Source organism: Silene latifolia, chromosome 8 (assembly GCF_048544455.1).
Source record: "Silene latifolia isolate original U9 population chromosome 8, ASM4854445v1, whole genome shotgun sequence".
Lineage (NCBI taxonomy): Eukaryota > Viridiplantae > Streptophyta > Magnoliopsida > Caryophyllales > Caryophyllaceae > Silene > Silene latifolia.
In genome coordinates this window covers 105,916,547-105,928,611 of record NC_133533.1, presented here as the reverse complement: position 1 = coordinate 105,928,611, position 12,065 = coordinate 105,916,547, and the positions used below count along the sequence as shown (strand labels likewise).

Below are 12,065 nucleotides of genomic sequence, written 5' to 3'. Positions count from 1 at the left end.
CATGGTAAATGGTAGCTGAAGGATGGGTTTTACTTCGTATCTATAATATCCACCCCAAACATCAAACTTCAATAAATTATTCACTAATGTTAAAAAATTTGATGTTTCATCTACCATTGAAGTTTTACTACCATGGATGATATAAATTGACTGAATCATAATGGATTTTGGCTAAAGAATGTGAATTATAAAGGTTAATAATTTAATAATTTAGAAGGAAAAGTTGACTACGTAATTGAATAATAGAGGGAGAACGAAGTCGAGTAAAGCAGTTTTGCTTTTGGCAAAAATACAAAGAGCAAAAAAATGAGCGTGATGCACATCGTGTATGCTTTTAGGGTATGATGGTTATTACATGATATTGGATATACAAATAATTATTTGTTTATACTCGATTAAAGGCACATAAATGAGGTTTTTTATATACATATTATGACAATTACAATTATAATATATATTTATAATGCAATTTTGAAGATCGCCCGTGGGGGCACGGGTTCAAAACCTAGTAGAAATTAAAGCTGTTTTTAAGTGAAAAACTAGTTTTGAGACCCGTGCAATGCACGAGATGCTTTTCGATTAGTTCGGGTCTATTCACTTCCTTCGTATTGTCTATTGTCAGAACTCAGAATAAGGTGTTTCGGGAAAACAGTAAGTATCTCTTAAGACGACACTATCCGTCTTAAGCTTACTGTTACTTTGTGACAAATACTATTATGGAAATTGGAGTATAATCCAAGTGCTTGGCTTAATGTTTCTCATCACTTTGAATGAACAAATTAAATAAGCTTTGTTGTTGTTACCACCACTACTAAATCAAGCTAAATATATCTTAAGAATATCTAACTAAAGACATTATGTGAACCTTCATTGTCATTTTTAATGGGTAAAAATGTAAAATGTAAAATGTCAACATAGTTTAACAATAAGTAGTGGCACTATGACAGCAACCTTCATAAATGGTCAAGTTCAGCAAAATAAATGGAGTTTTACATAGTCGTTACTAACAAATCCAAAATATAGCGTACCTTTTTATTAGAAAAATATAATTCGTGTATGGTTATTTCACCTATTTAAGATCACACAAATGCTTACTTGTCACATGTCTTCGTTCTCTTGCATCATAAACCTATATTTAAGCTCACGGCTAAAGGTAGCAATAATGGGGGATCCGAAATTAATTAAGTTACTGTTTTCTAATGTTAAAAATTTGGAGGGTTAAAAGTAGAGCCAACAAATTTGCCACGGTAAAATTTACTCCTATCGAAAATAAGGTTTTGTATGATTTAAATGGAATCAACATAGGTATTCTAGGAGAGAATAGATTAATTAGGACCATTAATTTAAATTTAGATAACTCTTATTATGTGCCTATTGGGCACATTTTAGAAAGACCCTATGTTTATCTCTACGCTTTAAAAATGATTTCTTTTGATTTTGAAAAAAACATAAAGAAGTATGGAGAAATTCGTCTCTTAATAACTTAACTAATAGACTGTCTCTTGCAAGACTTTATACCCTTATTATTCCTATGTCCTTCCGGAGGACCGTCCTCCTTACATCTAAGCCTTTATAATATTTCATTTTACTCCTATAGAAAGTATTTTTCTTGTGCATGATTTCGTGTAATCTTTTTGCTGCTTTTATAACCACGAAACATATTATTACACATCGTTTATCTTGAAATCAACAGAAACTTAAGCAAATACAAAGTGATAAGTCAAACGGAATCATCTTGCCCTCAATTTTTAGAAATGACTTAATGATTCTGGCCATTCATTAATACCTTTGGAACATGGAAGCCGTATATGTAACCTTCGATCAATTGCATAGTAGTAATTCCAACGAAGAATGAGAAACATGTATATGGAGTCTCGTACTATATCGACCTCCATGAAAAAGAATAGAAATCGGATGATTGCTCCAACATTTTGACAAATTATAGACTAAATGAACATCAAGATATTTTCCTCAAAACGTATGAGATTTTTACTTACATTAAGCAATCAAGGAAGAACCATGACTTCAAAAAAAAAATAGGAAACTAAATCTATTGCTAAAATATGATTACATGGACTTTATTCAAGTCTAAATTGAAGAAAATAGAAAATCACATTGACGAAATGAAATTATTACAATCAAAGAGTGAATAGGTGTAGAGATGATACCTTTAAATACTTAAAATCAATGTAGGTTTAATGTGGGATGAAATTTAACTCCATTCGTATTTATATAGAATTTACACTACCATAGTAGTATAGTACCAATACATATAACTCATACGTTACAAAATTGATCTTAATTTTAAATTGCATTAACTAAAAAGCAAATGGAAGGGTGGATTAACCGTAAAATCAATAAATATGGATGGAGTTGGAAGGACAGTCGATAAGAAATGGCATATGAATTGAAAGTTGAGGATAGAGCATGTCCAATTGATAAAAGTTTATGTGCTGGCAATTTTATTGCATACGTGTCATTTGCAAAGCAAATGTGGCATAGCGTTAATCTGACGTGGCTTTTTACAATCACACGTGGCTTTGTTGACGTGGACTTTATGAGCCATTTTAGTTTAGGCGAAAAATATATATTGCTTGAAAACTCGTAAGAAATTATACAGATGGGGTCAAATGAGCCACAAAACATTAGTGCATTACAATATATTGAGCACATATCACGTTATTAAATCGCGGCAATATCAGTGGGATCTAAATGGTAAAGCTCGGCCCTTACATTATAATGGAGATTACCACCTCAGTTTGTCACATATCCGACAACTCTACTAGCGAAAATTTCATAAATACTCATATTACAGTAAATAAAATGAACTTTTAGCTTAAATTTTGAGACCATAAAGTAAAGGTCATCACATATAATGACACAATCAGGTACATTCGTACATGTTAAATCCAAGAAAATTCCTCATTATACCTCCAGCAAGGTTTGGAACGTTACCGCTGCCAACCATATTGTTGATTCCGGTTCCCACGGCCCCCACCCGGACCAGCACCTCCATAAGGACCACCTTGCTGATGGTTTGGTGCACCTCTACCATACCCACTTGTTCCACTTCCACCGCCTCTAGGACCAGGACCAGGACCAGCTAACCCACTCGAACCATATGGTTCACCACGCCTTTGTTGCGAGTAAGCAGCATTCCCATAGCCGCCACTCCCACCTTGAGCTGCACGGTTCGGATGGCTATATCCACCACCAGGGTTTCCACTCTGAGGATATCTATTCGGGCCTCCAGAAGATCCTCGAGGATTTCCGTAATGAGAGCCAGGACCAGCTGGGCCTGATTGCTGTGAGTTGTGAACGGGTCTGCTCGGCCCTGGACGTGCCTGACCATGTGCTTGACCCGATTGCTGAACAGGTTGACGAGGTTGATGGGGTGGATGCTGTAATTTCTGACGTTTTGCGTCTTCTTCCTGTTGTTTCTGATGTTGGCGTTTTTTCTTTGTTTGGAATTCATGTGACGCTTCGTACTTGGGTAAACTGGTTAGTGAAAAAACTGGCTTTACTTAGAAACTCAAATTACCTTGTAAGAAATCATGTTTACATTCTAAAAATGATAACCGTGAAATCGAAAAATACCTCTTAGGATCACAAGGCAACGGATCAGTCCAAAAGTACTCGGCATCAAGTGCATCTTTGGCAGTAATCCTCTGTAAGGAGTTGGGAGTGAGTAAAGGAGGTAAAATTGGTAATCTAACATCGGCACATCGTCAAGTCAAGCATTGCAAACAACATCTAATTTCTGGCTACTGAGTAATGACCAATTTGTACTGTTCTTTTTTTTAGGTAGATCAATCAAAATTACATGGTATATAATCACCGCTTGTACAGGTTTTATAGGTTACTGTGACTTATTCAGCGGTTTTTAGCCTGCATCTATTTCACAGTCACAATGACCGAAATCATACTGCGGTGACCAAGCCATGATCAAGATTACAAAGATTTGATACCACTACCAAGAGCAACTACAAATAAGAAACTACTCTCGATTCTTAAAAAAATAAAATAAAATAAAGCAGCCCGAGAGTTAAAACAGGCAACTGGGATTTATTACCTGAGCTGGGTCAAGTGTCAGCATTTTCTCCAGTAAGTCCAGTGCATGGCGATCAAAGCTATCACCCAAAAAGAACATGAAAAAACAAATGTGAAGAAATAATTCATTTGACAAAACATTTCTTGCTACCTAGGTATCGTTAGATTCCGTGAACTTACTGTCTAAAATACTCTCGGACGCGTCTCTTCATAGGTCGATTAGGTTTGAAATTGGTATACCAAGGAAGTTTTGCAATCCCAGGCCAGTTAGCCTCATCTGGAGCTCCACAAAGCTCAAAGATCCTATTTATTTGCTCCGGCTACAATACCGCAAAGCACATATAGATAAAGTCATAAAACCCAGCATCATGCAGGCCAAAATGAGTTTATCACAGTACTCAGTAGAAGTAACCAGAGCTCTCAAAATGGAAGGCAGCCTATACTTGACATGGCATAGTAGGCATTACATATAGAGGCATAGAGCAACGTGAACTGCAGCAAGACACGTTGACTTCCCCATAGCACACAAACAAACATTTGGCTACTTAATTCTATGTAGAAGTGTGATAACGGGCCACAGTCCCTTACAATGAAGACCTAACAAAATAGGAACAAGATCTTATCCTGGGCCATTATAGTTATTCTTTAATAGTACAACCACAGCAGCAATAACAACAAAATTACAGTGCCTCAATCGCTCCCGCCATGCAAGGGATATCAGATGTAAGTACAGGCTTATACATTTGTTAAAAGAAAGAGTTTGTTTCAGGATGACCCTTGCTGAAAATTGTCGTAAAATGCAACGACACGGCTATGCCATGATACAAGAAACACACGAGTTTAGTTAGTCAGTTTGCTTTATTCCATCATATTCCAAAGCCGAAGAATAGTGAGGCTTTAGAATAATAATTAGCCTAAGAATAGTAGTCCTTCAAAAAAACCAACAATTAACATGAATAGTTCAAACTTAGATCAAACATGCACTGATTTAAGAATAAGAAACCTTGAGTTCTGACATTTGAGAGTTCTGACACACCATGAGACCCTTATCCACAACAGAACATTCGATCATCAGTAGTCACTATTGCAGAAACATGTAGATTCTTGGTTGCGAGTGATGATTTCACAAATAGATTATTTCATTTATGATTTTTTCATGATACAAAGATCAACTTATGGAAATCATCCAACATTGTGAAACCTTCACATTTTGCTGTCACACATCAATGACAAGAGAAACTTGAACCTCCCATTTAAATAAAAAAAAAAGATATTACCTCATCCTTCCCAGGGAATACTGGTTTTCCATCAAGCAGCTCTGCAAAGATACAGCCGACTGACCACATATCAACAGCGGGACCATACCTTGTGCTTCCAAGCAGCAGTTCTGGTGGCCTGATTCGATATTCATACATTAGACATTGGGATATAGGAATGTAACTCGAAGTTGATCCACTCCGGGTTGGGAAAAAATTGGAAAGATAAAAACAGAATAGAAATATATAAATACTGGAGCATAATTTTACCCATAAAATCAAATCAGTTGCTCACCTATACCAAAGGGTGATGACACGGTTGGTGAGATTCCCATTGTGCTCATTTGAAAAGGAACGAGCAAGCCCAAAATCTGCAAGCTTTAGCATCCCCTCATTGTCTATAAGAAGATTAGAACCTGACATAATACACTGTTAATTCCAAATTCGTAATCCAACCAAAAACTAAGGAAAATATGTTGTATTCTGACCTTTAATGTCACGATGGAGAACTTGATTTACATGACAGTAATGAAGTCCAGTTAGAAGCTGTCTCATATAACACTGAAGCATACAAGAGATGCAATTGCTTAGGAATCGAGTGGTGGTCAATACTCATATAAGATCCATATACTTGTCAAATACCTTGATTTGAGGAATTGAGAACATCTTATCGCGACTCGAAAGGCCAGTCAAATCATGATCCATGTACTCAAAAACCATGTAGATACCACCCTTAAATTTACAATTTGCATCTGCAACAAGTACACTGAGATTAGACCATACTGAATAACGCTTCAAGAGGAAGGGGAATTGATAAAATATAGAATGAACAAAAGACACAGTAACTTGCCTGGCCTTCCTCGTTCATCCTTCTCAGGTCCTGAAAAGGAGCACAAAGTTAATGAAATGAGCAAGGTAGATACGTATGGAACTTTTCTGATTAAAATTTACAGAAAAATAACTGAACAGGCAGTGCAAGTCAAATAGAAAATAACCTGGTGAAGTTACAATCTCCTTTAGATTGACGACATTTTCGTGATGCAGCTTCTTCAAGATTTTGATTTCTCGTATAGCAGTTATTGGAAACTATAGTAGTTAACAATAATTATCTCAGTATGATATGATAATTTCTCAACAATGTTTCAGAACATTATTAATTTTGACAGCAGATAGATTTAGCTTTGTCAATAAATACATACCCCTTCCTTTTCATTGTCCATTCTTATTTTTTTCAAAGCAACAATTTCGCCGGTATCAATTTCTTTAGCCATGTAGACTTGCCTGCAGTTAGAAAAAGTCGGGCGAATAAGGACATTTCTTTAGGGATAGGCTATGTTACTTCGACTCTTCTGATTCCCCCACGTACCCGTGTCCGACACTCGACACTCGGCAAGGGTATGACACTTCGACACCTCATTTTAAGCCAAAATATGCATATTTTTCAATAAAATGGCCGAGTCCGACACTTGGACACGTACCCGTGTTGGATACTTCTAAACGAGTCTGAGCAACACAGGGGATAGGCACATCATCATAATGTGTGTGCGTGTGCTAGCAATCACTAAATTTCACCCAAATAAAAATTTGAGATTCTACGATTCTACCAAGCCCAATCTTAAAATTCAACCCTTTCTAAGCATTAAGTCAGCTCTAGCGAATTCAATCGTACAAAACCTGCATTAGACCTCCAAAAACCTTACTGATAAATGATAAATCTACATTTAGTTGAGGCCAAGAAACCTAACCAAAGACATCCAAACTAAGATACAAGTTTAAGGGACATGAAATCTTTCTAAAAATGCTGAACGAATACCCTTCAGATCAACAAAACCATGGCACATCCCACAATCATAGCAAAAACCAATGCAACTCCATAATCCATTTATCCAAAAACAATAGCATCATAAACCCTTGTCAATCCCCCTCCAAATCCATGGAACAGCCAGCACAAACTCGAAGAAATCAAGTAAGTATCTTAATACTCCTACATAGTATTGGCCTTGATTCAGGAACTTCATTGCTACAGCGGGTTTCGGACGAATAATGTCCACCACAAACTCAATCTGAAAGTTCTTGTCCACCACAAACTTCTATACATCCGAATACATACCAGATTATGGTGCATTGAAACACAAGGAATGCAAAGTGGACATTTTTTTTGCAACATATAGAAAGGAAAACATTAATCAAATCAAGCAATATAATCAAGGAGTAATAACAACAAAAAGCCCCAATTGTTAATCAATTCCATACTACCAAGGTATAAACTTTTTACCCCAAAATACAAATCCCATAAAAACTACTTCACCAATTTGCTTTTACTGCAAATTAAACTAATAAACAGGAGGAAGGAAAACAATAACTCAATCAAAATTGGCAAATTGAAGAAACAGCAACATCATCTAACAATAAATAATTATCAATCAAATATCTTAAAACCCACAATCAATCCATAAAAACCCAATTCAAATCACAACCCAGAAATCAAAATAAAAAAGAATTGAGAAGTGGGAGAAATACCCATAAGTGCCTTCACCAATTTGTTCTAATTTGTGGAAACAATCAACGTTTCTAGAACCCCAAGATGTGTATTCATCCACGTTGAGTTGCCCTGGTGCTGCAACCGCCATGGATTCAAGTTTAACAAGGGACAAAGGTTAATAGCTTTGTTTTTAGTAGAGTTTGTAACCCTGGAATTTTTGGTGGTGAACAAGGTTCGATACTTCGATCAACTTATCAGTTATCAGTAAGTCCCCGTAATCCGAAGCTATCCGTTTTAAGCTTTTAACTCGGGTCGAGTACATATAAGAATGCATAGCAAATATCCAAAAATAATAATAATATTTCCTTTATCCCGGTCAATTATTGTTTATTCTTAAAATACTTCGTATAAGGGATAACAATTAACTGATACAGTTCAAAATAATATAGGACAGTAAATAACCGTCTCGGTAGCGCGAATTTAGGTATGTCATATTTTCGAGTCTTTTTTTGGTTGAGTGATTAAGATAAACTTTATAGCTAATATGATTTTTTTTGGTGTAAACCGGGGTGTCCACCGTCGACAACAGTGTATAATCTCCTCGCCGCGGGTGTGATTAAGATAAACTTTATAGCTAATATAACAACTCGATCCGTCATCGTCGTAACACGACCCTAATTAGATGAAATGTGTATTTTTGGGCCCATTATTTGTCCAAACATAAGCCCAAAAGTATAAGGTTTTATTACTAAGTGATGGGTGAAAACCCTTATAAACATTTCATAAGCCACTCAATTCGCCCATGTGGAACAACTTAATCTCATACTCTTTTAGAGTGTTACAGCTAGACCTAACAAAACGGATCAACGAGTCGGGTTCGGGTCAAGTAGTTCGGGTCTTTCATTGATTTCAGGTTAATTCGGGTCGGGACGAGTCATTTTGGGTTTCGGAACTATTTCGGGTTTGTTGGCCGGGTCTATTTGGGGTCAAGCGGTCCGGGTTGTTTCGGGTCGGGTCATTTCCTAGTTAATGAATAATAGATAAATAGTCATTTTAAGTATTTTCGATTCAATTAGAATTATATTTTGTCGGGTCATTTTCGGGTTTGGTGGTTTCAGATCGGGTAATTTTCGGGCCGGGTCGGGTCAGTTATGGGTCAAGGAAGCTCGGGTCATGTTTGGATCGGGTCGGGTCAATTCGGGTTTTCGGGACACATTCAGGTGAAGTAGCTCGGATAACTTCGGGTCTCGGGTCAGTCTTTTCGGATCGGGTCAATCATGTCGGGTTACTTTTGTCAGGTCTAGTTACAGCTAGTTTGACTATTACGCTTTGGCGATCATCATCTCTATTAAGAACCAACGACGACTACCACCACTGCCTACTAACCATTAACCAACAATGTTCACTGACGAGTGCGACCACGGTCAATTTGTTCGGGTTCAGATTGAAAATAGGGAGGTATTTTCGTGTCTTGTTTAAATATATTTTTGCGTCTTTTTTAAATGGTTTTTAATCAATTTTTGGATCGAGACATCTTCTAACCGGTTTAGTTACAACCAATGATATAGTATTGCTTTTCAATTCCCAATTTTACTCTTCCCAATTATCACCCTTCCTCTAATCACGGACAGCCCTAATCTCTGAAATTTTACCCTTCCCAAAAGATAAAAAAACAATTTTCAGGCTCATGGAAAACAAAAATGAATAAATGAAGGTACGGTACACAACATTTACTCCAAAATGTACCAAAAAAACTGACAAGTCCAGCCAGCTGAAAACAAAGTAAATGGAACCAAATGCCCATATTACTAATTTCGTGCCAATATTTATAATCTCATACATCCAATCTACCCTCCCTTTTAACGCGTTCACACATTATTTACCCTTATTTTTACGCACGTTTTTATTTAAGACGGAGATATATTCGTATTAAACCTTAATACAGATCAAATACATGTCAAAATTCAAATCACCACAAATTCTTGTTTGTGACGGCACATATCCGTCACTCTTGAGTGACGGATACCATTTTACCTCACAAAGTACCCACTTGTCAAATCACATAGAAAAGTTACCTATCAAAGCACATATAGAAAGTTACCTAGAAAATGTCATTTTTTTGTGGCAATTAACATCATGTGATAGTATTTGATCCGTCCGTTTTAAGATTGAAGACGGATACTTCTATTTTTATTATGTACTTTGCCTTTTTTATTTACTCGGTATTATATTGTTTCCTTTGTGATATACCCCTATATATTCTCCTCCCTTGTTATTATCCCCTCTTTTCTTTTAGCAGATGCAGATCACTTTTTTCATTTTATTTATTTTCTAGATTTCCTCTGCATCTGCTAAACCAAAATAATTGCAAATTAATTTGAATTACAGAAATAATTAAACACAAAATAATGCCTCATTTAGAGGACGAACTATTTCCATCTACACCAGGGAAGATTAAGGTTGATCAAAGGGCGTATTTCATGAACCGTCAATTGCATAGATGTTTCGCTTCGACGAGTACTATGTTCTTATGGGCGTTGTTTTTGGTTGCGTTAACGGCGTCGTATTTGAGTTTCCAGAGTTTCTTGGAGACGGGTAATCGGTATATTACCGCTTCGTGGGGTGGGATTCAGTGGGAGAAACAAGTACGGAACTCCGCCCAGATCCGTAGGCCTGGAGGGATGTCCGTACTTGTTACCGGCGCAGCCGGCTTTGTCGGGTCCCACGTGTCCCTGGCGCTAAAGAAGAGAGGCGACGGGGTCGTGGGACTCGACAATTTCAACAACTATTACGATCCTTCTTTAAAGAAGGCGCGTAAGAATCTGTTGAACTCCCACGACATATTCATCGTCGAGGGAGATATTAACGATCAAAAGATCTTGTCGAAACTATTCGACGTGGTTGCGTTCACACACGTCCTGCACCTCGCGGCGCAGGCCGGTGTGCGGTACGCGATTGAGAATCCTCAATCGTACGTACACAGCAACATAGCGGGTCTTGTCAACTTGCTAGAAATATGCAAGTCGGCAAACCCTCAGCCCAGCATAGTCTGGGCATCGTCCAGTTCCGTGTACGGGCTCAATGAAAAGAGCCCGTTCTCGGAACTGGATAGGACAGACCGTCCAGCATCTCTCTACGCCGCAACTAAAAAAGCCGGCGAAGAAATTACCCATACCTACAACCACATCTACGGCTTATCCATAACCGGTCTCCGTTTCTTTACCGTTTACGGTCCGTGGGGCCGACCCGACATGGCTTACTTCTCGTTCACCCGAAATATTCTCCAAGGAAAACCTATTACCGTCTACAGAGGTAAAAATAAAGTCGATTTAGCACGCGATTTCACCTTCATCGACGACATTGTTAAAGGTTGTCTAGGAGCATTAGACACCTCAGGAAAGAGTACCGGAAGTGGCGGTAAAAAGCGTGGGCCAGCACCGTATAGAATATACAACTTGGGGAACACTCAGTCGGTAACAGTACCGACACTTGTCGGTATACTTGAGAAGTTATTGAAGGTGAAAGCTAAGAAAAATGTGGTGGAAATGCCAGGAAACGGTGACGTTCCGTTTACACATGCTAATATATCTTCGGCCCGAAAAGATTTCGGGTATAAGCCCACTACCGATTTGCAATCCGGGTTGAGGAAGTTCGTTAGATGGTATTTATCATATTACGGCTATAAAAATGTAAATTAATTGTATTTTTTTTAGTTTTTTTTTAGTAATTTACTTTTATTTTGTCAATGACAGATTGTTTTTCTTTATTTTTTCTATATTTTGTTGGGATTTTGCTGTTTTTTCTCCCTTTTTTATGGCTGGAAATTATGGGATTTAATCTTTTCTTGTGGAGGATAAGAAAAGGGGAAAATATGATTATATTCCATAAAAAAAGGGGTGGGTAAAGCTAAAGTATATGTATGTAGTTCAATTATTATTTTTGGCAATCCACTTTGTAAAGGAAGTAACTTTAATTTGGCATTATAACCTTTTATTTGCTTTCCTTTAATATATGATTTTCTCATTGTATGCATTCCAACATGGATTAGCATAAGAATCTCCTAATAATCCTAATATATGACTCGTGTATTACGTCACTGTACATCTTGAGCAATATCCGGTACATCGTTCATCAGGGTTTTATTTAAAAGTTTTTTGATTAGTATACTGTTTGGTTATGTTAAAATCAATTCTCTTCAAAATTGTGCAAGATTTGAAAACCGTATCGCGAAAAGACGGTATAATGAAACAGCTATGTAGTAGATGATAGGTAGAGCG

General features: G+C 37.2%; 2 protein-coding genes across 2 annotated transcripts; one reads left to right on the top strand and one right to left on the bottom strand.

The window, feature by feature from the left end:
• Window positions 1–2,709: 2,709 nt before the first annotated feature.
• LOC141597194 (cyclin-dependent kinase C-1-like) lies at window positions 2,710–8,084 on the bottom strand. The gene is made up of 12 exons (XM_074417566.1): window positions 7,827–8,084; window positions 6,506–6,587; window positions 6,302–6,392; window positions 6,157–6,186; window positions 5,949–6,058; window positions 5,795–5,867; window positions 5,602–5,722; window positions 5,328–5,445; window positions 4,231–4,370; window positions 4,073–4,130; window positions 3,598–3,668; window positions 2,710–3,498 (listed from the first exon to the last, which is right to left on the bottom strand). The coding sequence occupies exons 1-12, from the start codon at window positions 7,934–7,936 to the stop codon at window positions 2,952–2,954; spliced, it is 1,551 nt and encodes a 516-aa protein (XP_074273667.1). The 5' UTR covers window positions 7,937–8,084; the 3' UTR covers window positions 2,710–2,951.
• Window positions 8,085–10,014: 1,930 nt separating this feature from the next.
• On the top strand, window positions 10,015–11,768 carry LOC141597193 (UDP-glucuronate 4-epimerase 1). The gene has a single exon (XM_074417565.1). The coding sequence runs from the start codon at window positions 10,197–10,199 to the stop codon at window positions 11,484–11,486; it is 1,290 nt and encodes a 429-aa protein (XP_074273666.1). The 5' UTR covers window positions 10,015–10,196; the 3' UTR covers window positions 11,487–11,768.
• Window positions 11,769–12,065: the final 297 nt, after the last annotated feature.

What these genes read in the sequence shown, in the direction of transcription:
- LOC141597194 (XM_074417566.1), bottom strand. Translation starts at nt 7,936, where the DNA reads ATGGCGGTTGCAGCACCAGGGCAACTCAACGTGGATGAATACACATCT. An exon ending in GTCATCACCCTTTGGTATAG is followed by an intron (nt 5,446 to 5,601) that starts GTGAGCAACTGA and finishes ATATCGAATCAG; the next exon opens with GCCACCAGAACTGCTGCTTG. An exon ending in TGACACTTGACCCAGCTCAG is followed by an intron (nt 3,669 to 4,072) that starts GTAATAAATCCC and finishes AACTCCTTACAG; the next exon opens with AGGATTACTGCCAAAGATGC.
- LOC141597193 (XM_074417565.1), top strand. Translation starts at nt 10,197, where the DNA reads ATGCCTCATTTAGAGGACGAACTATTTCCATCTACACCAGGGAAGATT.